General features: G+C 51.3%; 9 protein-coding genes across 9 annotated transcripts; 4 read left to right on the forward strand and 5 right to left on the reverse strand.

Moving 5' to 3' along the window:
* Positions 1-666: 666 nt before the first annotated feature.
* On the forward strand, positions 667-2,240 carry TGAM01_v201263 (hypothetical protein; the record flags this gene model as incomplete). The annotated part of the gene is made up of 2 exons (XM_018805492.1): positions 667-943; positions 1,006-2,240. The coding sequence occupies 2 exons, from the start codon at positions 667-669 to the stop codon at positions 2,238-2,240; spliced, it is 1,512 nt and encodes a 503-aa protein (XP_018661401.1).
* Positions 2,241-2,525: 285 nt separating this feature from the next.
* Positions 2,526-2,821, reverse strand: TGAM01_v201264 (hypothetical protein; the record flags this gene model as incomplete). The annotated part of the gene is made up of 2 exons (XM_018805493.1): positions 2,526-2,631; positions 2,685-2,821. The coding sequence occupies 2 exons, from the start codon at positions 2,819-2,821 to the stop codon at positions 2,526-2,528; spliced, it is 243 nt and encodes an 80-aa protein (XP_018661402.1).
* Positions 2,822-4,436: 1,615 nt separating this feature from the next.
* Positions 4,437-7,154, reverse strand: TGAM01_v201265 (beta-glucosidase; the record flags this gene model as incomplete). The annotated part of the gene is made up of 2 exons (XM_018805494.1): positions 4,437-6,837; positions 6,895-7,154. 2 exons carry the CDS (start codon positions 7,152-7,154, stop codon positions 4,437-4,439), a joined length of 2,661 nt encoding a protein of 886 aa, XP_018661403.1.
* A 1,679-nt stretch (positions 7,155-8,833) lies between these two features.
* Positions 8,834-9,388, forward strand: TGAM01_v201266 (hypothetical protein; the record flags this gene model as incomplete). Its single annotated transcript, XM_018805495.1, has 1 exon — positions 8,834-9,388. The coding sequence occupies one exon, from the start codon at positions 8,834-8,836 to the stop codon at positions 9,386-9,388; it is 555 nt and encodes a 184-aa protein (XP_018661404.1).
* Positions 9,389-11,688: 2,300 nt separating this feature from the next.
* TGAM01_v201267 (Delta(14)-sterol reductase) lies at positions 11,689-13,270 on the reverse strand (the record flags this gene model as incomplete). The annotated part of the gene is made up of 3 exons (XM_018805496.1): positions 11,689-12,782; positions 12,844-13,148; positions 13,209-13,270. The coding sequence occupies 3 exons, from the start codon at positions 13,268-13,270 to the stop codon at positions 11,689-11,691; spliced, it is 1,461 nt and encodes a 486-aa protein (XP_018661405.1).
* A 745-nt stretch (positions 13,271-14,015) lies between these two features.
* On the forward strand, positions 14,016-15,200 carry TGAM01_v201268 (hypothetical protein; the record flags this gene model as incomplete). Its single annotated transcript, XM_024548729.1, has 3 exons — positions 14,016-14,380; positions 14,441-14,987; positions 15,063-15,200. 3 exons carry the CDS (start codon positions 14,016-14,018, stop codon positions 15,198-15,200), a joined length of 1,050 nt encoding a protein of 349 aa, XP_024406545.1.
* A 3,441-nt stretch (positions 15,201-18,641) lies between these two features.
* TGAM01_v201269 (hypothetical protein) lies at positions 18,642-20,326 on the forward strand (the record flags this gene model as incomplete). Its single annotated transcript, XM_018805498.1, has 4 exons — positions 18,642-18,714; positions 18,775-19,091; positions 19,172-19,927; positions 19,994-20,326. 4 exons carry the CDS (start codon positions 18,642-18,644, stop codon positions 20,324-20,326), a joined length of 1,479 nt encoding a protein of 492 aa, XP_018661407.1.
* A 462-nt stretch (positions 20,327-20,788) lies between these two features.
* Positions 20,789-21,878, reverse strand: TGAM01_v201270 (hypothetical protein; the record flags this gene model as incomplete). Its single annotated transcript, XM_018805499.1, has 2 exons — positions 20,789-21,694; positions 21,750-21,878. 2 exons carry the CDS (start codon positions 21,876-21,878, stop codon positions 20,789-20,791), a joined length of 1,035 nt encoding a protein of 344 aa, XP_018661408.1.
* A 388-nt stretch (positions 21,879-22,266) lies between these two features.
* Positions 22,267-23,336, reverse strand: TGAM01_v201271 (hypothetical protein; the record flags this gene model as incomplete). Its single annotated transcript, XM_018805500.1, has 2 exons — positions 22,267-22,368; positions 22,428-23,336. The coding sequence occupies 2 exons, from the start codon at positions 23,334-23,336 to the stop codon at positions 22,267-22,269; spliced, it is 1,011 nt and encodes a 336-aa protein (XP_018661409.1).
* Between the last annotated feature and the right edge of the window lie 748 nt (positions 23,337-24,084).

Genomic DNA, 24,084 nt, shown 5'->3' on the forward strand with positions numbered 1-24,084 from the left:
AGAGCTGAATTGCTTGGAAAATTCGGCGACGGCGTCTTAAGCGGCGCCGGTTGAATTGGTTTTAAATTCAAAGTGGAATAGAAGCTAAATGGCTGATGACTGGCTTCTGAATTTAGAGTTGAGCTTCACTCGATTCATTCAACACCACTGAAATCTCAACTTCCAACACAGCTGAACAGCATTTCCAAGGAAAACAGAAATCCACCTAAAGAGCACTATGCAACTAAAGGGAAATCAATTTCTTAGACCAAAATTCTTGGCACGAGACTAGATCCGCGTATACTGAACTGCTGTCCTTTACTGCATCCAGAGAAGTCAGCGGCTGTGCAGTCCCCAGCTTAATTAAACTCTGCGCATCAGCCTCGTCAGAAACGCAGCACACGTTCTGTTGCTCCCTAAGTTGCCCGTAAATGACACGTATGAGGCATCATCATTGAGCGCAATGCTTCAACAGGACACTTGTCCATGTGTAGACGGTCGTATTTAAGAAGCTGGACGGGAATGAGAAGAAGAAGTGCTGGATGAGCAGAAAGTGAGAATGCGATAAGCATCATTTAGCTCTAGACAAAAAGAGGACAAACCACCTGCTGCTGCTGCATCTCTACTGCAACTTCAATATCAGACCACAGACAACCCAAGAAAATCAACCAATCACGCATCCTACCCATGGCCCAGCAAATAAACCCCCAAGCCGCCCTCCTGGCACCGACTCCGGCTCCGGCATCGCGGCCGCCTCTCTCCAGGCTCTCCTCCAGCCCCGGCCCGAGCCCGCAGCCCAAGTCCGGCATCGTCGTCTTCTCAGGCGGCAGCGCCACTAACAGCCTCGTCGACGTCTTTGAAGGCGTGCGAGCGGCCAATGCGGCGGCGACGCTGAGCTACGTGATTCCCATCTCGGACAATGGCGGCAGCACGAGCGAGATTATCCGCGTGTTTGGGGGGCCAGGTAGGTTATACTCACATTTCATATCAATTCATATTAATATCATTCGTCTAACTAATCTACAGGCATTGGAGATGTCCGCTCCCGCCTCGTCCGCCTCATCCCCAACGACGGCAAGCCCGAAACAACCGCCATCAAGCACCTCTTCAACCACCGCCTGCCCACCATCTACGCCTCCGCCCGCGCAGAGTGGTTCGAAATCGTCGAGGGCACGCACCCGCTGTGGACCAACATCAGCTCGCCCAAGCGCGAGCTGATCCGCTCATTCTTCAACAGCTTCAACCTCGAGGTCGTCAAGCGCATGAGACCGAGCAGCCGCTTCGACTTTTCCGGCTCCAGCATCGGCAACCTGTTCCTGACGGGCGCACGGCTGTTCACGGGCAGCTTCGAGGCGGCCATTTACCTGCTGAGCTCCATCTGCGCGGTGCCGGATCGCGTGGCGGTGCTGCCGGCGCTCAACACCAACTTTGCGCATCACATTGCGGCGGGCTTGACGGACGGGACTGTCATCACGGGCCAGAATGACATTTCGCATCCCAGTGCGCCCACGGCTGCGGTGCCTCTACCAAATCCAAGCACAGGAGTCAACACAGGAGTCGCCACGCCGGCCCTGTCAACAAACCACGACCTCGACGAGCACGACACCATCGAGGACGCCAACCTCCCCGGCAGCCTGCCCGCCCTGCGCCGGCCCGCCATCACCTTCTCCAAGGAAGACGAGGAAGACCTGCCGTCGCGCATCGCCCGCATCTGGTACATCAACCCCTACGGCCAGGAGATCCGCATCCCCGCCAACCCGCGCGTCCTCGAGGCCATCCGCAGCGCAAGCACAGTCATCTACAGCATCGGCTCGCTCTTCACCTCGCTGATCCCCAACCTCATCCTCAAGGGCGTCGGCGAGGCCATCGCCAGCCCGCACATCCGCAACAAGATCCTCCTTCTCAACGGCACGACGGATCGCGAGACGGGGCCTTCCAGCAATCCCTTCTCCGGGCTTGACTTTGTCGCTGCTATTGCAAACGCCTGCGCCGATTCACGAGGCTTGTCGCGGCCGGGCACTGACGAGTATGCGCAGTACGTGACGCACGTTATCTACATTGAAGGACCCAAAAGTCCCGCGGTGGACAAGCGGGTGTTTGCGCAGCTGGGGATCGACACGATGAGGCTGTACGGGCCGAAAGATGGGCAAGGCAAGGGAGGAAGATACGATGCAAAGGCGTTGGCGCAGACGCTGGAGAGCATTGTTGGGCGCAAGGACATGCGCTCGGACAGGAGCCGTCGAAACACGCTGGTTGGATAGATGGATGTGTTCGGCATGTACGATTAAGATAGTAGAGAACAAGTGTAGTGTAAGAGTTGTGCGGCATTTGCAATATACCACGATATTATTTTTTGTTTTCCTTTTAATAAAAAAGACATAACAGACACAACTGCCAGCCCGTGGCACGGTATCAAACCTGTAACCACCCCCTTTGGATATCCCATCAACCACCAAACCAAAAAAACGTACAATGCTCATCTCCTTTTAACCCTTTCCTCGCAGTAGTCTTTGCCATCCCAATCAGTTCAGCTTCCAGTTTCCCATTCATTTGTCGTCATCGATATTCCAATTCATCCACTCGCCATCGCCAGATACACCACCACGGCCGGCCACGCCGCCGACATGACTAGCGCCATCAACACGCGCCCGCCTCCAACATGTATCCTGTCCTGCGGGCCCTTCCATCTGTCGACCAGCGCGCACGTCGTCCAGATCATGACCATCATGTAGATGACAACCAGCCACGTGACGCCGAGGATGATGTCGGCGCGGCGATCGGTCGGGCTGAGGACCACCTTGGACAGGTCCGGCTCAAAAGTGGAAGAGAGGTTGTTGCCCATTTTGGAGGTGAATTAATCGGGTTGGTTTTATGTGGCGAGAGTATATGATGTATGTTGTTGTAGGTGGTGTTGTTGCTTCTCTTGGCAGATGAGATTGAAAATATGAAATATCGTCGTGATGAGCGTTATACAGTTGTCGCGAAATCGGAAAACAATTGAAAAATATCGCTAGCGATATAATTCAAAAAGTCGTCAAAAAGAGAACCTGATTAAAAGATTGGAAAAACCACCCGCCAGCGAGTATACGGAAGAAGAAAAAAAGAGCGTAGCAAAGTCGCACACAACCACCAAAAAGAAATGAATGAAGAGGAAAAGGAAAAGAAGAGTTCAAAGAAACGCTGCGCTGCGCCGAAAGAAAAGGTAAAGAGAGATTCAGACCCTAGGCTAGGCTAATCAAACAGGACCCAAAACAGGTCAAAAGTTAGCCTCAGCTCCCCTATACATGGGGTAAAATCGTCTATGAGATCTAATACGTACGGGGCTTGAAAATCTCCCTCCTTCAAGTAATCAAATCAATAGTAGTAGCAGTAGTAGCAGCTGGAAAAGCTCAAATCTCCTTCGGCAGCGCGCCCAACCGAAAAGAAACGCCTGCAAAAAGAGACAAAGGGAAGAAGCTTGTCGCAGGTGGGACGCTCGTCACACGTTTCGTGTCTCAAAGTCGCGGAGCCGCTGGCAAAACAAGGAGGAGGGGTCTCAGGGCTGCGTAAAATGAAACAATGGGACTTCTCTCAAAAAGTCTCGTTTCTCTTGTTTCTCGCTTGCGAATATGCAGATGTATAAAGAAAAGAAGAAAAGGAAAAGAAGAGAGTAAAAAACACCAGCAGATGCTCACTCTTTTCCCAGTCCAGCGTCCCAATTACGACTCTCCCATGCCAGTGACTGACTGCATGGCTAATATTAGGCCTGGGGTGATCCACACCCAATAATCATCACCAGCCATGGGGCCAAGTCAAAGCGCCCTCCAGCCAATCAAACTACACCTTTTCCCTCCTCTGCTGTTTTAAGCGCCCAGGCTAATCGAGCTATTTGCCCACTGTCACGCCAGGATGCAGCAGCGGTGAAACGCCATTCGTCGAATCTGCACTCGAGCTTGATCTTACCATTCATTGTGTCGTTTTTTTTCCAAATCGGCAGGCGTCCTCTTTTGTCCCGTCTCGCTCTTTTTCGATCGCGCTAGAGGCCTTTTGTTCAAGAGCAGACGATATTGCATGAATTCGTCGGTACATTCGGCCATCGCTCCACGTGAGAAGAGATAGACTCCAGCTTTTAATGAGATTTCACTGTCCATTCCGTAGATTGCCTGCATGGGTTCGCATAAAAAGCAGCACCCGGTGAGAGGCGGGCGAAACAAAACATATGATAGCAGGACTTGTCAACAGCTGATTCTAACACAGCAGCTTCATTGAGACCAAATCTCTAATGCTTATTATGTACTCTTCATCGTGATCTCATACGCTATATGAAGCTAGATGCGTAGGTAGTAAGCAGCTAACATTGCATTCACAGACATACGCCAAGAGATTTTGATGGTATCATGTTTGCCATTAAGCTGATTTAACACTAATTACTATTTATACAATTAAGACATTATCATAACTTTGTCCTCCGCCGCTGCTTAGCGCAGGCGAGCCTTGAGGGGCAGGTTGCGAGAAGAGCTGCCGACGTAGACAGTCTTGGGGAAGTCGGACACCACCCACTGCTGGGTGGTGGAATCCCAGTTGGAAATATCACGGCGAGTAATGTCTGCCTTAAAGATGACACTCTGGCCGGGAGCGACGCGCTCGATGCGGTCAAATCCACGCAGCACCTTGGGAGGATCGTTGGGGCCACCGTGGCTAATGTACAGCTGAGGAATAACGTCATCCATGACCTTGCCGGTGTTGGTGATGATCGCGGTAACGGTGTAGACGATATCAAACAGCTGGCGGTTGCCACCAGGCTCACCAGAGGCAGGGGAGCGAGACTGGGGAGAGCCGTCGGTCGCTCCAGCAGGGAGGAATTCCTTGGCAGTCTGGCCATAGTTGGCGTCGTTGGAAGCCTCCTTGCCAGAGGTGACACTGTTGAGGTATGGGTAGATAAACTCCTTGATGCGGCGGATGTTCTTGGGGAAGTCATAGTCCTTGAGGTTCTTGCTAATGGGAGCGCCCAGCACGGGAGCTGCAATGGTCTTGCCGGTGGGGGGATTCAGGGTGCCGACATTGTTCTTCTGGACGTTGAGGCCGGAGAACTTGAAGGTGGACCAACCCAGACCGAAACCGAACTCGTATGTGGGAGCATTGGCAGACTTGCTGTTGGGGGCGACCTTGTCAAAGTGGCGGTAATCGATAAAGAGGCCCTCGTTGAAATCATCCTGGGGAGCACCGTTGCCGTTGTTGGGCTTCATCATCACCTCAGTACCATAGCTCTCGATAGAAGGACCCCAGGTGAAGGGAGAACGGCCGGGGCTCTGCTTGCCGTACAGGATATCGACGAGAGAGTTTCCGGATTCCTGGCCGGGAGCACCAGCCCACAGAATGGCAGAAATGTTGGGGTGAGCAGCATAGTCCTTGACGATGACGGGGCCGGTGGAGTGGATGACAAGAACGACCTTGTTGTTGACAGCAGCAACAGCCTTGATGAGGTCATCAGCGCCCTTCCACACGGTCAGGTTGTTGCGGTCACCCTCATTGCCATCAACGCTAATGTAACCTTCGCCGCTGTTAGAGTTGGCAAAGACAATGGCAATGTTATCGGGCTGGCCAACCAGAGCCTGCGTCTCTTTGATGTCGTAGTTGGACAAGATGCTCTCATAGCGGGTGCCGTCCTGAATAGCTTGGGCCGAAAGTGCCTGATCGGGAGTAATGAGGTAGGGGAAGTTGGTAGTACCAGATCCCCACTCCATGGCAAGAGTGCCATTGTCACAACCGCGGTCACCACAGCCGTTGGGGCCGCCAGGGTTGCCGCCGGCATCCTCACCAACAACGGTAAGGAACTTGGGCTTCTTGAGAGGGAGGATGCCGGTGTTCTTGAGGATAACAGTTCCCTTGGCACCAGCCTCGCGAATGTGGTTGGCGTGGTCGGCGCGGACATCTACCTGGTAGTTGACCTTTTCCCAGTTCTCATTGACAGCAGCCTGGACAAAGCCGTAGTCTTGGGTAGTCCAAGAATCAAAGTTGGTCTCAACGAGGCTATCAATAGTCTTGCCAACCTTGAAGAAGGCAGCCATGATACGCATAACCATGTCGTCTACACGCCACTCAGGGACAGTGCCGTTGAGAACAGCAAGGGTAAGGTTGCTTCCGAAGTAGGAGGCACCGGTGTTGAAGAGAGTGTCACCAGGCATGGTCATGTCAAGACCGGCAACGGCGGACGCAGCACCAGTGTGCTGAGCCTGCCAGTCACTCATGACGAAACCCTGGAAACCGTACTCCTCCTTGAGCAAGCCGTTGAGAAGCTTGGAGTTCTGGCAAGCATACGAGTTGTTGACTTGGTTGTACGAGCACATGATGGAACCGACGCCAGCCTTGACAGCATCCTGGAAAGGCCAGCCGTACAACTCGTGAATGGTCTTGTCATCGACGTTGGACGAGAGGGCTTCGTTGATGGGGTATCCGTAGCCATTGGCCTCTCCGACCTGACGGAAATGCTCTTGCTCGTTGAGAAGGAAATGCTTGGCGCAGGCAATGGTGCCAGCGTTCTGGATACCAACCACGGTTTCAGCGAGAGCCTGTCCAGCCAGAACTGGGTCAGGTCCGAAGCCCTCGACGTTACGGCCGCCGTTGGGGTTGCGACCAATAGGACCTGCTACCGGTCCGAGAAGGACATCGACACCCTTGCCCTTTGCCTCGGCACCCAGGGCAGCACCGCGGGCTTGCCAGAGAGCTCTGCTCCAACTAGCGGCGGCCGTCAAACCGACGTCAAAAGCGCTGTTGTAGTCGTTGAATCGGAGACCAAGGGGGCCGTCCTGCATACAAAGACTGCGCATGCCCAGGCGAGGAACGGTACCGACGTTGCCAACGCATTTCTCACCCATCCAACTATGAATAACATTAGCAGCTGCTCCATCGGCAAACTATAACAGCCAAAGAACTTACCCAACACCAGTGGTGAGGTTGACCTTCTCAAGAAGAGTCAGGCCTGCCACAAATTGCTTGGCTTGGGCATAGGCTTGCTCCCAGCCTGGGGCATTGGGGTCCATCCATGGTGAGGGGTAGAAAGGAGGTGAGTACGCCTCGGATGAGGGCTGAGAGGTGTTCGACAGGGCAAAGCGAGGCTGCGAGTCGGTATTGTTAGCAGCTGTAACAAGATCCAAAATGAGTGCCGCAGAGGCGGCCAAAAAAAGTGATGTCTTCATGGCGAAAGAAAGTGATGGCTAAGAGCGCCGTGAAGATGCGTGGGGAAGAAAAAAAAAAGATACAAAAAACAAACGAATTTGTGAGTCGAAAGATATACAAGTTGCAGCAAACGCGCAGGAAGCAGCACAGGGCAGGATCGCCTTGCCAGTTATGCTCAATAAGCCTTCCTCGTGCCTGGCCGCGCTCAATCTTCTTACATGATCAATGGAGATGTGAATAGGGAAAGGGCTTGTCAAGCGAATCAAGGCACTATAACAATAGACAGGAAAGCAAAGCTGGCTGGTAGGTGAATCAGGATCTCGCGACTTGGCGCGTTTCGCAGGTACTTTCGTGCCATTGGACTGCCAATAAGGCGTCCCAAGATCCATAGAAACAGCCATCCATATTCAAGCAAAAAGGGGGAGGGCCAATGTCTCAAGGCAATTGGTATGAAATGAAGGCTAAAGCAGGAACGCAACGTACATTGACAGCGGCCTCAGACACTGCCGCCAAAAGGGCAGCGGCGAAAACTGACAAGGTCTTCATGGTGAATTTGGGTGGCCGCGACCAAAGGAACTCAGGATCGGCGGCTGGCGATGAGATTCTCGCTTGAAGAGCCGTAAGAGCCGTCCATGACGAGGGCGGACGTCCATCATATATACTCCGGGCCAGAGTCGCATCGACAGTCCTTGTCAGAATCTGATGCCCACCTCGCCCCCTCTCCCTGCGTCCTCGCCTCTCTGCCATGCATTCTCTGTTCCCGCCATCCCTCCACGCTGCTCACGACGGCGCTGCAGCTAACGTCCATGCTCGGCCTTGGTGTCTCTCTCCGCCTTTCCCCCCTGTATGCGAGCTACCGCCTTGAACCCTGGTCCCGGGCCTGGAGAAGCTGAGCAGGCAATCTCTTGCCAGCTACAGCCCCACTGCCCCATGGCACGGCACGGGCAGGGGCCTCTGGACGAGCTCAAAGCAGAGCACAGGTGAGAATCATGGCGGCCGCCGGTGTATTCCATCCTCCGGAATGGCAACAGGATTCGCACGCTGTGCAACGCGGGATGCGCCCTCGAGATTAACCTGTAGTCAAGGCACACGTTCGAAGCATGCACAAGAATAGGAGCCCAAGCTTGGCGGTTCGAGACTAGCACCTATACGATTTGCTATGCCTTGCAGCGTCATCTGTTTTGTCGATCGCGACGTCACGCTGAGCAGGAGGCGGATGGAGAATGAAGATACGATTGCAGCCTACAAAACGACGCATTACACAGGCAGCTATCGGAAGACGGATTATTTCGACTGCGTATTTGTTTTCTAGGTATGCAATTTAGAAAGAAGCCAGAAACGGAAGGGGCTCGACGCCAGGAAAAAAGGAAAGCGCCTTCCGCGTATGTACCTTTTTTAGCTCCAGGTACGGAGAACTTTACGCTACATTGGCGTTCGTAGCACTGCAAGTTTCCTGCTACTGCGCTGTACGCCAACCACAGCGGCATCCAATGCCTGGAACCAAGAACCGATGGAGGGGTTCAACGCGCGAGCATGCAATCTTGGTAGGACAAAGAGCAGCTCCTCCATGTAACTGTCTGTACCGACCCGTGTCAGACACAAAGGTGTACCTGTGACCTCATGGTACCACTTGTGCGAGTACAGTAAAATAAGCTGGCAGAGCCAGAGCCAATAGGTAGCATCCAGATGATACAGTTCAATGTCTCTCTCTCATATCACGACAGCCTTCATTTCAGCCTCGACCTCGCACAACCGCCTGTCGTACACACCCAGAGCTAGCCAGAGCGGCGGTGGACAATTGGTGACCGGAGCTGTCTGCTCTCGCGTATTCGGAGAACGGCGAGAATACGCTACTTGGCAATGGAACTGCATCCCCTTGGCCGAATGCATTGCCAATCCTACAAGGAATACTACAGTAACACGCCACGAAGCACCACCGGGGTGGCGACCCGAGAACGCCGGTCCCTTTTACGATTTCAATGTGCAATGTGCCTACATGGAAGAGGGTTGCATCGGCCAGGCACTGGGTGAAGTTCCTTGGGATCCTCCCCGAAAGCGCAATGCAATGCAAATAAATCCTAGAGCAGTTGGACAGACGCCAAATGCAAGCGAGGGGCGTTGGGCCTCATCCTGCATCGCCAAGAAGTGGGAGAAGCTGGAGAAGGGCCGAACAGCCGTTCGATGCTCTGCCAGCCTCGTCCACATGTTCATCTTGACATCTCGGCTGGCGCTGAGCGGCGAAATGGCGAAATAGCATCGTGGGCACGGCGTCTTGCTACGGAGCACATCTCCGCCGGCTGCGGGGCCTCAGCCGCCTGGGTCCGAGGTCACAAGAACTTTTGAGCTTTTCTTCTCCATCGACGCCTTCCAGCCAGCAGCAATGTCTTGGCCATTTCCGATCTACGATGGATCGTTTCATTGCTTCGACAGGTGGCATTGGTCCTGCGCACCACAAAAAGACGGGCTACCAGTATTTTCCGGCTCAGGCAGCCGGCCAAGCGAGCCGGCCAGCATGTTGTCACTTATATGGGCTTTGGCACTTTTGAACTGGATGTTGTAGTGGCTTTAAGCTATGCAAGTGCATCTACTACTGGGAACAGCACGGACACGCTGAAAGAGAAAGGTTGGCAGAAGCCGTGCTGTCTCCCTATTCCGGCAACGCCAAACTATCAATGCCGCTACGGTGACTAAACAACCATGCTTTTAAGCATGGCATAACACAGACTCAATACTGAGGCGAGGTAACATGCAACCATGGCGAGGCGACACCAAGAGACTCGGATCACGCTAGGAGAAAACGTTCTCGACAAAGGGATAGCAAAACATCAGATGCTACGGGCGCAGACACTCTGCCAAGCTGTTGTTCGTTACTTTGGCATGCCCAGATCCGTCTACCACGGCCGATGGGTCGCTGATGAACATGCTAGGGTGGTATTTTTGCATGGCCCCGCTGCGGAGCGTCATCATCGTGGAGAGCTTCTCCATTCCCCCCATTGCCAATAGCACTACCCCAGCCGCCGGCTTTGTTGTCTCTCCCGAGCGCCACTCAGGCACCAAGTCCCGGCCTGGCTGTTAGTCAAGCCTTGCGGGAAACCTCCGATATTCACTGACTGTCATCCTGGCTGGAGTGGCACATGGCCACGATATCTCATGCTACGTGCTGTAGGCACTCCTTGCAATACGAAAACTACAAGGTTTTACACTTCACGGGCTCTGCCCTGACAATCTGTGTGATGCAGCGCTTCCTGCCTCTTGAAGGATTCAAATCATGCCATGCTACCCCGATTTGGCAGAGTTCGTGTCTCCAAAACAAGAATCTTTTTCAATACGATGCGCACCAAACTCAGCCACGAAAAAAAGAAAATCGAGTGCCGATCAAAGGCAGAGGCTCCGCTCTCGCACTTCCCCGCAACTTACCCCAAATATCGACCGCCAGAGCTCCTCCTTGACTCCTGGTTTAGCGCCAATTTGTTCGGGCCGTTTGATTGTGAGCAAAGAGGCCATCGGGGAGTTTCGCCAATTACTCTGGATCCATCCTGAATAGGGTACGCTGTAACTTTTCCACCAATCTTCTTCGCTACCACAGCTCAGTTTAGAACGTCTCCAAGAAGCATTCTAGGATGTTCGTTTATCCAGCGCCAGCGGATCGTACACTTGTTTAGGGTTTCTCCAATTCCAAGTCGCAGGCGTAGATCTGAGATGGCCTCATTCAGCACGCTGCATCGTTGCATCGTTGCATTGATCAACAGCCAACACGTGCAAAGCGGAGAGCTTCTCCAACATATCATCACCTTCAAGGTTCAGATGGCCATATGAAAATCGAGTACACCATCGAGTACACCTGCGTTCTAGGTAAGTACGGATTACTGATGGCATATGGAAGTCTCTGAGCTGAAAACTCCTCGACATATTCCATGACACCGGACCCCCGCGTCGCTGGGTCTGGGATATGACCCGAACAAGATGCTGTCTCTTACCCTTCTAGGTTAACTGAAAATAAGCAGCTTAAGGAGGCGGCTTGGCGATGCCGTGATTAAGAATCAGTTGGACTGGTTCGGCCCGTCTCGTCTATTCATTGTGCACTTTTATACGGTAAATGCATGGACTGAATACCACCCACGTTGGTTTTTGGCTTTGAGGTCGTCCACACTGCGTCATTCCACCTTGCTGTGCAAAGCTGCAGATCGTATCGAGCCTTTACACCGAACGCTAGGGGCTAATTCTGCGGCAGCGTTCCTAGCTCGCCTGCAGAGCACAAATGTTATCGGCCAACTGCAGTTTGTATTACATGGAAATTAACATTACATATAGACTATTGCTATTTGTTTCTAATATGTTGGTAAGAAGCGCCGAATGGCTTCTGCAGGTGGCTGCAAACTCCATAACACTATTGACGATCCTTTCATTCCAAACCCTGAGCACGTCAACCGCGCCCTAACTCATATGTGTGTCCAATCGAGGGTCTTTCAACTTCCTCTGCGGTTCTCTTGGCAAAGAGGTAAGCAAACGTCCCTTTGCTCAAGCTCGACGATCAGCTGGCCTCGCCAAATGACATTAGTAAATGCCAGGAATGATCCTCCATCGTACAATCTTCTTGTACTTGACCCAGTCCTCGCCATACTTGCGATAACACTTTTGATCGTCTCTACCGTCTCGGTGGATTAGGAGGACGCCAAAGTATACGATATAGAAGTAGGTGATGAGCATGCCCCAGCCTCTGGCTTCGCCTTGAATCACTTGTCGACCATCGGCCATGACAAAAGCCCCTTCCGCTGAGGTGGAGCCGGCAGAAAGAATCTGGTATCCAGCAATGCCGGTGGGCAAGCAGTATGGCCAGGCCTGAATCCAGTCGCCAAAGTAGTTGATGTGGCGTGCGATTCCCCACCAGCCTGTGGTGAGAAGCTTGCTGCCAGTCTTGGTTTCAATGTACTTGAGGTGAGCGACTTTGGGATCATTCGGATTGGTGCGGAAGGCGTTCTTTTGGCTGTTGGCAGATCGGAAGATGTAGAAGCCAAGGCAAATGAGCGAACCCGTGGTGAGGAGTCCAACAGGGCCCAGTGAACGAGGGTACACGGACAAGTAGCGAGTCTGGAGGGAGTACACGAACGGGACCCAAACGAGGTCACCAAATGCCAGCATCATGCCGAATCCATCAGTGGTGATATCCATGGTGGTCAGGATAGCTGCCTCGTTCACCCACGAGTCGATGATATAAAGAGCCTGCACGACGGTGATGCAGACAACGCTGTCTGTGACATAGCCATAGTTGCGGTACTGCTGAGCGCACCAAGAGCAGTTCAAGATGATCCATCCCATCATGCCGGGTCGAAGCTCGCACCATTCCTTCAAATCGACCTCTCCAATAAGGGGAATCGTGATACGGGGGTTCAGCTCGCGTCCGATGAACCAGTCGTACAGCATATTCCCGGTGTGGCCACCCGCAGCCAGTTCGCGGTTATCCTTGTTACCGGCCTTGACACTGAAGCTTCGAACGTACACGAATGTGGCGATGGCATAGGAGAGGAGAATGCTCGCAGTGAGGAGCTGGACGTAGTTTTCGCTGATAAAGGTCCAGACGGGGAATTCGGCACCCTGGGCGATCGTTCCCGCAGCAAGCGCAAAGAGAGTGGCCATATTCGAGTACATTGCTTTGGGCGAAGTTAGCAGACTGCTCCTGACACGTCATGACTTGGTTTCCACATCACGTACTGTTGAACCTGTATTTGAGACGCCCACCAGATTGCAGAACTGTACCGTCAACCTCGGCGGCGGGGAGAATCGCGTACAAGATCAGGTTGAGGAAGTAGTACGCCGCAAGAGCTCCAGAAGCCTTCCAGCTAGCTAGACCCCAGATGCCATCCGCAGGCCAGCCCACCTCGAGCTTCAGTTGGTCTAGGGATAGAGTCTTGGGGCTCAGGAACGAAGGCGCGGGACAGCCCGAAACGTCGTTGCAAGCAAAGGTGAAGAGATATACGAGAACCGGCAGACCGAACGAAATTCCAAAGGCACCAAGACTAGTAGGATTGTGTCAATTTATGCAGTTGCTCTTGCTTTGCTGTCAGATGGCAACTTACGGTCCTCCAAATTCGTAGCCGTGAGGCTGCTCCGTGGCAGCTCGTTTGGATTTGGGAGCCATTGTGACACGTCCGTCGATGATAAACCGAGAGCCGTCCTAGAACAGGCTTCCTGTGACAATGCTCTGTCCTTTAATAGTCTCTCCAATTTCCAAGACAAGCGTATACGTGAACGAATACGGGCACTGTCTCAAGCCATTGGCGGGCGTAGTTGGGAATTCGGAATTCCAAATGCCACCTTCACGGGGGCGCGTGTGTGATCTCAAATTCGCCCGGTTGGGCCTAGCGCTCAGTAGCTGCGGATGGAGCCCATTGAGGCGGACAAACACATTTTCCCGACCAGCGTGCATCAAGATTGCCGACTTACGTCACCATCCAGGAACCAGCCAACCAGAGGGCAGCAACGGGTGCGGATCCCGTGACTTGACGATAACTGGCATCGTGGTTGACAGCTGGTATCGTGGCGCTGGGGCTGGCTAATACGAGGCTGAGACTAACATACAAACGCCATTCTTTTGCGGCATCGAACTGCGAAAGTTGCTGCTTCTGGTGGAATTCTTGACGCTAAGCAGGCTTTGCGACAAGCCACAAACTTTCGAGAGATTTTGATTAAGAGAGAGTCGTTCAGTCTCTCCGTGTTTCATATTTATCCCATATTACGCGACTGTTGGTTGATAGCGCAATCATCGCAACGCACAGAGCCCCTCGAGGCGAATTCAACTCCCCGCCATTCGTTCGACTAGATCAGAGATTTCTTCAGACTTCATAAGCATAAGCGACCGACGAGACGTCATCTGACTGCCCAGCATGATCACCTCACCGTCTCACCTCTTGATGCTTCTGGCAACGGCCGCCGCCGGAGTCAACGCTGCCGCCGGTACTGCCACGGCTACGACGCCTGCGCCGGCGTGTACAGCGACATCTTTAACAACTGGTGGATTCTTCGATCTGCGGCCGGACACAGCCGTGGCGCCCCCCGAGAATGGGAAAACCCACAAGTCAGGCACATACAAGGACTATCATTCTCGGGGCTGGGATTACGGCAAGAACTTCACGTTGAATATTTGCGGCTCGGTGGTCGACCCCGTTAGCGATGTGGTTGGTTTGAAGAAGAACCAGTGGGCGAATGTCAGCGCGTATTATACGTCTCATGACAGCGTTTACTCAATTGGGTTTGTTTGAGGCTTTTGCGGATAAAGACATGGTTTCTGCGCGCTAACGGTTTGCTATAGCTCTGTATCGCTAGATCTGCATAGTCGAGGGCGAAAGCTCGTTTTGCAGTACACTGGCGGATCACCTTGCGGAGATCATAAATCAAGCTCAAAGGACGAGGATGACTATGACGATGACGACGATTACGATTATCGCAAGAGGGACACGAAGCAATACAGCGAAGGCCTCTCAACATCGACCCACGTCCACGAAATCGAGACGATCGAGAAAAGCGATAGCTCTTCCAAGACCAGGCGGAAGTCGGCCACGATATCTTTCCTGTGCGATCGGGATCCTGGAACCACCACGGCCGTCTCGTTTGTCGGCGTCGACCCCGACGAATGCTCCTACTTCTTCGAAGCCCGCTCCGCATATGCTTGCGCCCACGCGGAGCCTCACAAGCCCGGTAGCGTCGGGCCCGGAGGCGTATTCGGACTGATCCTCGTCATCGCCGTGCTCGTGTACGTGCTCGGCGGCGTCTTCTACAACCGCACCGTTGCGCACGCCCGAGGATGGCGGCAACTGCCCAACTACAGTCTGTGGGCCGGTATTGGGAGCTTTTTCAACGTGCGTCCGTCCCGGCCCAAGGCGGGGCTACCTTTTTAAACTAATGTGTATATGCGTGTTTTTTTTTATTTTTAGGATTTATTCGTCATCTTGTTGTCGTCGTGCGGACGCCTTTTGCCGAGCAGGCGAGGCTACCAGCATATTGGATCGAGCCGGAATAACGAAGCGGAGAACCGATTGATAGACCAGCTGGACGAAGAATGGGACGACTAGGGATTTCGGCCTTCATATGGCTTGCATGCCTGATGTATTAATTTTTTTCTAGGGCCGGCGGTTCTTTTGCGAGAGCGACTCTTTTTTGGTGTTAGCCGTAAATGACACTGTTGTTCTCGTTTGGGTGTACATATATTTACATGCCTATTCTTACCCTTTTTTCACTTCCTTTTCTTCTTATTATTCGGGCATTTAGTCCTTTGCAGGGTATTCATGGTAGAAGGGGAGGCGCGCTCGAAGAGAGTACGTTGATCGTAATCTTGCCTGCGAAAACCTCCTTTTTCAGAATGATGACTATGGAAGAATGCGTTGTATACGATTTGGATACCTGCTTGGGGGCTTTTTTATAGCATGAGATTGTCATTGGGCATACGAAGAAATAGGCAGATAGCTCATAGATGGGACATAAAAAGACTGGCGCTTTCCTTCTTCTCGTTTTGTTTCTGCGTTGGCTGAATGCGGTGTTGACTAATATGATTGGGAAATGGAACGAAGTAGGCATTTTCATGAAGAGAACTTTGTGCCGCAGGCTGGGTGAAGCTTCTTCTCATTTATATTTGCTTCTCATTATAGTCTATTGTTACAATGAGATTGAAATAAGGAACTAACAGGGTAATTACCATCAGTAAAGAATGCATCGTCCTCCTGAAAGCCCCAATGTTAAGTCTTGAGTCTTGGAATTTTCCACCCGATGGAAGTCGCAATCTTCACATGTGTATCACGGCCCTTGTTCCCCTTTTAATTGATATCAACAGCTATTAAAGAAGGAAGTGTTCAATTCCGTGGTCATCTAAGTCTATCACCCACTGCAGTACAAAGTGGCAGGCCTCGTTCAAGGTTATCGACAGATAGTAGTGAATAGGTACAGAGCAACACCATTCGGCGTACTGTTCTGCTTCTGAGACAAAACGATTGAGGTTCATAAGACACGATGAGCGCAGATCACATGATCAATATATGGGAAGAAGAGCGAGGATAAAGAATACGTATCTCAACTTACATTGAAGCTATCTTTTCCTGAATACAGTACCTCTATATTGATGATGATGTTCATTTCTCACGAGACCGACAATCGATATCCCGATAATGGCTTGTGACAGAGTCTCTACACCGCTTGTCAGTCACGCCCAATTGAGGGCTGCACCGTATATATGTACTGAGCAAACACGCCATTTGGCCAGAGACGTGTCATGAAATAATCGCCTTTCTAGAAACCTTGATTTCAAATGACAAATATTTGTTCCATGTAGACCTAGAGCTGCATACCCATAACGAGCCATTAAAAATCACTAGTTCTAGTAGTATAAAATAAAGTGCAAGCTACATGTAGGTACCCAGAACAATATGTTCTGCTTATAGCATTCGTGCACATTATATTCTACTAACACGCGACAGAGAGACAGCAAATTTGCCGCCGCAAAATGACAGAGCCGGTAATACCTTGTCTTTTAATGCTTTGTCAGTTTATGGCCTTGCGTTTTTGTTGAAAGTCTGTGTTTCCAACGTGGATGTGTTGTGTGACAAGTATCAGCTTGACTGCTCGGTGTACGGCCATGGAGGTGGAAGTGAGACCAGCCGTTCCAAAAATTAGATCAAAGTCAGCTTCATTTTGTAATGCTTTTGAATGATATGGTGAAAGAAAGAACAAAAGACTCGTTCTCTATGACGAGATGAAAGAAGGCTTAGACTTCATGATTTGTTCAAGATGGCCTTTGACCTTTTGCCTGCGCGAGAAGCCCTCGCATCAATGCTGGACATCCTTTGCCTGGATGGTTCACGCAGCATTGGTAGATCGACGTAGAATCTGCTGTTAGGGATTTTCTGGAGGACGGCAAACGATGTACTTGGGATCTATATTACCACGTCCGATACTACATCTCCGAATAAGCGCTCCCTTTGTAATCCTACAACGGTATCACAATGCAGCAAACAGTTAATTATTCCTTTAGAAAGAACATCAATTATAACAATTTTCTCATAATTCCTCCGGCCGGTGCTATATACTCTTTTTTTAGATACACATGTGACACAGCCCGCCAACAAGCTTCAATTTCTCAGCTGCCGCTTGCACAAATACCATCTTGTGTAACTTAGCAATGACAAAAGACATGCATGCCATCCGGGCTCCTACCAAATTAAATTGGATGAAGTGAGTAAATGAACGGATAGATTCCAATGCCCCGGTTCAATAGCTGCTGGGACTCAACGGCTGGTGCCAACCCTGACAGCAAGTTTTCTGTGCCACGGCATTGGGGCCGTTAGAAGAGCAGCCATGCGGGAAAGCGGCCTGTGATGTTGTTTTAAATGAGGCAGCCATGCAAACATCCGCTGTCATTTCGTTCTATCGTGTTTCTCGTAGCCTCCCTATAGCTGCCATCTGTTGTCATCCTACAGCGTGCTGATTGGCATCTATAATTACTTCGTTTACCCCTGCTCCGTCGATCTACCGGCTCATCCCTCACAGCCGGCGGGAAGCCTTCAAAGCATGGATCATGAATCTATTACACTAAAACGTCTCGGGGTCTTTGAAACATGACGGCTGGAAGAAATGAACAAAGCTATGTTTGGACTATTGCGGGTCTATCAATCCGAAATGGAGGCCTTATTGATATCTACAATCCAGTAACTTTTCACAGACATTTTGGAGCTTTACCCGCTCCGTCTCAATTTTTCGAATGAAAGATTGTAGCTCTTTGTCGTATTTCTTCCATCGTTGTATTCCCTGCACGGGGAGCATTGGCTGTGAAGCTGCCTGCTATCAAAACACACCCGGCGCTTTATAAGAAGTCAAGGAGAGATTGGAAGAAGGCCACTGCAAACATGAGCAAGCTGAACTGATATAATGAAAGGTTTAACAGTTTATATTGTTTCAACTCAATTATTCATCCAAGAGGGCGAATTGCTAGTAGTAGTAGAATAATGTGCAAAGGGGAAGCTCATCAAGGCCATCTGCAGCCAAGCTAGCTGCCAAGTGACAAAACTTCAGAAGCCATCATATTATTATTCGAATTGCAGCTGCCAGCTGGCAAACCATTCAATGCAGCAACGTAGAAAAGCAGAATTTCTCCTCGAGAAAAAAACAGCTGCTCCCTCCTTCTCTCTTTCTTCTTCAGCCTCATTTTCAGATTCAGAACCTTGACACCCCTTGACGTTGCCACCATCTGGATAGCCATTCTTGCATCACCATTAATCTCGTCTTCATCTTTGATAAGCCCTATATTGGCATCTTTCTATTTTCTTTTGATCGTTGAGATCACTTTAGACACACGCGTTCCTTCCCCTGGTTCCCGCTCAGAATCATTTCATCATTTCCCACTGAAGCAGATATCCGTCTCGATCCATCTATCCATTCAACCTTGTTTGAGCCAGCGAGCATCGTTGATCCTTGCCCCTGTTTCTTGTTCATCCCGCTCGTTTCATACGGAAGCCTACATCGCCGTTATGCCTCAAACAAGATCTGCCACTCGGAAGCAGCGAGAGAGAGAGATGAATAGCCTTAAGACGGATGGCAACGGTTAGTCGAGCTGGGGCTGCGTTTGATGATTTGAAACAAGACATACTGACAGGGGAATAGGTCAAGCGGGCGGTTCTTCTGCTTTGGAGGGAAGTCTCCCGTGTAGCCAGGAGGCCGGTCATTTATCTGCCATAAGTATCGGCGGCCCAGACATAGCAGCCTTTGGCTCTTTGGAAGAGTTTCTCAATCAGACGCCATACCATCAACAGCAGACGCAACAGGAGCAGCAAGAACAACAGCAGCAACTAGTTGTATATGACCCCTTGAACCAGCCATATCTCCCATGGGATTGCCCGGGCTCCGACCAGCAATTATATCCATTTCCCATATCAGCAATGGCGGAGAATCAGCACTACCTGTCCTCGTCCTACTTTGTCGTATGTTTGTCCCTTGCTTGACCTCAGGCTTACCTTTATGTCTGGTAGATGTTGTATCGATTGACTCACGAGGAATACAGGAGCCGAATTATTTTGGCAACGATTACACCCAGCAGCAGTACCACCAGCAACTTGATGAATATCGGGCAATGCAGTCGTGGGTATCCCCAAGCCTTGACCAAGCTGCAATCATGGACGTACGAGGCATCCAAGGCCAAGCCGGAGAGCTCTTGTACACCCATGGCGACGGATCTTATGAGCCTCTGCCGTTCGAGTATCCTGTGATGCCAGATCATCTTGTTCAAGATTCTCTTTTGGATGCACGATGGGCGGCCACATACGAAGGCGATCTTTTTGGACATTCCCAGGCCCTTGATGGCACCAATCCGAATGATGCAGTAGCTCTCGATGAGAACGCCGAAGCAAACTCTCAGCTGGCTTCTCCCGCACAGCCTCTCACGGCGATTTCCCCCAACACCCAAGAACAACAGCAGCAACTCCCCGGCAAGAAGAGACCTGCTCGCTCTCATCCTAAAATCCCATTTGTCCTGGCGGGCACCAAGGCCGAAGTAGAGAAAGCGAGGCGGCGAAGACTCGCCGGTAGACGCCGCAAGGGTCCCAAGCCTGTTGTGGAAGTCGATTGGTTGCCGCATGGCGCCGATCGAGAGACCAAGGACAGGTTCCTCGTTGAAGCAAGAGGTCTTGAGGTTTCGTACAAAATGATCAAAATACATGGCCGCTTCAAGGAGGCAGAGTCGACCCTTCGTGGCCGCTTTCGAACCCTGACGAAATCAAAGGAGGACCGAGTCCGAGATCCTCAATGGACACCAATAGACGTAAGTTTTCAATTTTCTTTTCCCCTGAAATTTTCCTCATGGTCTGATCTTTTCTGTTTCCGCCAGATCCAACTTTTGAAGGAAGCAGTCCAAGTGTACGCCGGCAGTCAGCACCCTGACAAGGCGGGAATATCATGGATGATGGTGTCGCAGTACATCAAGAACCATGGCGGCACGTACTCCTTTGGATACAATACCTGCCATCGGAGATGGCTGTACCTCGAAAGCACTGGACAGCTCGGAGACAACGTGTTTGACCAGAGCTGGGAAACCTATGACGAGGATGAGAAAGAGGCTGTCGATGATGAGATGGAGGGCGTCGAGGCTGAGGCCGAAGATGAGCCCAAAGTCGAGGATGACGACGAGGCCGACGAAGGCAACTATGTGGAAGAGAAATAATGCTGCAATTGCGGCTGAAGACTGAGAAAGATGCTACACATGGCGGATAATACGCTCTCGCATTCTCGGACAGACACACGCACCTTTTTCCTTTGTACGCATTGGTGGCTTTCTTCTTGTGTTCTTGGCCGATTCTTTCCTTTCTCTTATTTTCTTTATTTTCTATGGACTGCATTTACTCAGAACGAGAACAGTCACCCACACCATCGGAGTCTGGACAGGATGGACAAGGGGCTCTTCGTTTTCTTTCGTTTTCTTTTTTCTTTTGTCATGGTATTTTGCATTCGCTAAAGGCGCATTGGGGCATATACCCGTCAACCGTGGACATTCGGAATTTCTCTGAATACAATGCACAGGATTAGTCTTTTTCTATATGTCTTTTCCTATCTTTTTCTTTTTCTTCTTCTCTGTCAGAGCTCTTTGTTCTAAATACAAATCTTTCATCATAAACCGCTGCATCATCTACAACTTATTCTGACCATCTTCCGTCTCGCCTCTTGAGATTCCGATGCTGCGTAGCACCGCGAGGAGCTGGTCTGGACTCTTCTTTAACGCCTCCCACTCTGCTTCATTTTTCACCAGTGCCGTGCCAGCTAAGACTGTGCCATTCAAAGCAAGCGATCCAACAGTCTCGCGCCCGTCGCTGCTTTTGATTGGACAGCCTTCTTGTTTGCGAGGGCAGATGACTAATGTGTCCTTTGTCATGGCCATGTTGTAGCTGATGAGAGCTTCGCCCGTTGTAGGAACCGCTTCTGCCTTGGATCCCGCGTCTTGGGCGGCTGCTTGGCAGGCCTTTGTGTAGACACGGGAATAGGCGGCAAAAAGATCCACAGAGGACATCTTCGTGTTGATGGGTTCGGAAAACGCAACAAAGGGGGTTTTCTGCAGCGCATCGGCGCGCTGTGCGAGCACGTCCCAAGCAGATTGATCTTCCAAGCCTTCTTTCATCCGGGAGACTGGCAGCAGCTGAAGATGCCTATGGGCCTGGCTCGCTCCGGAATGAGGCCCCCCATTGAAAAAGGCGAATAGGCCATCGTCCTGCGATCCTTTCTCTCTTGAAGAAGCAGCTGCTCCATCAAGATTGCTTGAAGATTGTCTTGCCTGCTCGTAAGCCTCGATACAAGCAAGCGCGGCTTCCAGATCAGATTCCTCGAGCACATGAGTCTGCGGCTTGTTCTCCTTCGTTGCGAGAATAAAGTGCTCTGGCACAACGGCAAATTTGTTCAAGACGAGGAAATGGGATGGGCCTAGATCAGTGATGAAGAGAGAGGCGGGAGGATGAGCAAAGGGGTCAAAGGGCGGCTTGGACGGATCTGGCGGAGGGCCTTTGGGTTTATTTGCTAGTGATGGGGAGAATCGCAGTTGGAACTGTGGAAGTTTCGTTAGCCATTAATGAGTTCCTCTCAGGTTCTATTTCACTTACTGGGATTGAGTTGACATGCAAGACGGTGACTTGAGTGGGAAAATAACGAAGCTCATTTGCAGAGACGGCCTTGGAGAAGGTGGCTCTGACGAGTTCATGGAGATTTGAAGGAGCTTTGAGTCGTGACATTGTGAATGAGAATATCAAAGCCTTAGTAAAAAAGAGCGATTTTGTTTATAACTTGGCAGCGATAGTATAACCAGAGTATGATGACGGGATGTCTAAGTGGTATGTAAGACGTCAGTGTTTAGTAGAGAAGCAAGTTTGAGGTCTGTGCGGGGATCGCTGAGATGCCCCTCCATTGCAGAATCCCACGCTCTATTTCACGTTACGCCAATGACTCCAATCTGGTGATTAATAGAGACTCATGAAGTAATTTCCAGGAGAAGGGTATCATTAATTATTCAATAAGACTATCATCTCTTCTCATGCAGGCATTATACAGAATCCTTCGTCCCACACTCATACAATATCTAATCCAATGCTCATGCTCATGCTCATGCTCATGCTCGTCCATCTATATCCCAGGCAAACCAATCACCCCCCGCACAGCCGGCACAAATCTAGGGACGTAATATATGGCATATACACCAATCATGGCAGTCAAAAGTCCAGTAAGCTGTGACAAAAACGTTAGCCTTTCGTAACACATACACCAGAGGAAATCGCGAGGTTTACCTTTTCAAACCATGTATGGAAGTATGTGGCCGTCATGAGCAGCATCCACAAGTTCAACGCCATAACGCCTATGGCTGTCTTTCCAGCAATGTTGAACACGGGCTCTCCTGCTCCCTCTCCAGCTCCCGTCTCCGACTCGACGCTCGCGCTCTTAACCGCTCCGTCAGGCATGACAACGCATCTCTCTTCAGCGAGCCACCCGCAGACTCTGAGGGCCGGCCAGCCAACTTCTTGCATTAAAAATGCAGTGCCCAGTACCATGAGAAATACATGACCCGAGATATCGTGGCCTCCCTTCCACTTGCCTCCTGCTGCTTTGCAAGCCACGGCTGTCAACAGCTGCTTCACGTCGCCCTCGCCCATGACAACTTCTCGCTGCGCCAGCTCGCATTTGCCGCCGGTCCAGCGGAAGCTACGATCGATGATGGGGGGGCCGAAGAACCACTGTGTGACGAAAAACCACCAGCCCGTGGCGGCTGCCCAGCGGATGCCTGCGCGGATCCTCCTCATCAGAACGACGGCGGGAGGCGTATTGCGGGTTGGCTGCACAAGGAGGGAAAAGACGAATGCAAAGGTGGTCCATCCCCACCCTCGCTTCACGAAGATCACGTTGAAAACATTGTTCTTTCGGGCAAAGTAGCTCGGCGAGAGGCTCGGGTCTTGGTGGTGGGACTGCGACACGTGGTCGTACGGAGAGGCTCGAATGTCGGGCGAAACGAGGGAGAAGATTGTGCCGAAGACGAGGATGGCGGGGAAGACGGCGAGGAAAAGCCTCTCGAGGGGCGTCGGCAGGAATGGCGGGTTGCGCCTTGAGGACTCGGTCTGGGTTGTCGCGGCGGCCATGTCGATGTTGGTGGATGGAGATGGAGGGTATGAAGCAGTCTTGGCTGCGCGGCGTTGCGAAGCCATTTGATGGTAAATGAGTGAGAGGCACGGATGCTCGTAAAGACGGTTATCAGCTTGGCGCAAACATGGAGAGTTGTTGGGAAAGGGAGTGCTGAAATACTGTCTGGAGGAGGAAGCAGGCTGCGAGGCTAGAAATTGGTGGGTTTGGATCGTTTCGACTGTATGACGTCGCCCTCGGCGCTGGCCTTGTTCAAATGTTTAGCTTGTGGAGATGGCGCTGAGAGGCAACCGGCCACGTGGATACAGTCTCAAGTCGGGTAATATAATCCAAGCCATTCTTTATCTAATACTCTCTAGATATCTAGATCATTTAGCTATTCCATATTTGCTGTTCTGCTGATGCTACGTTGACGCAGCCATGTTGGGGATGGAATTACTCCAACAGAAACATGTGACGATGAGACTAGATGGATTCATGGCAATGAATTTACAGTGTCTACTAACAAGAAGAGCCACAATGTCCAATTTCAGCTGATTCTGGCTGGATGCCAAAATCCTTTCTAGGTAGATTTTTCTACTCATCAAAGCATTACACTGCACAATCCTGCTTGTTCCTGGCATTTACAGGGTATTGCGTTCAGGCATTCTGTTGAGATTGCCACTCGTGCCTAGATTCGTACCTTGGTAGCCGTGGTGGGTACTTATCGATACCCCACTATTACCGCCTTGTGGAGGAAATTCTTTCCTGGTCCCCAAAAGTTTAACCCGCCGTATCGCATATCGACTTTTCCTCCGCCAGACAAGCAGCCAC

The sequence above is a fragment of the Trichoderma gamsii genome (assembly GCF_001481775.2).
Source record: "Trichoderma gamsii strain T6085 chromosome Unknown Scaffold_3.2, whole genome shotgun sequence".
Classification (NCBI taxonomy): domain Eukaryota; kingdom Fungi; phylum Ascomycota; class Sordariomycetes; order Hypocreales; family Hypocreaceae; genus Trichoderma; species Trichoderma gamsii.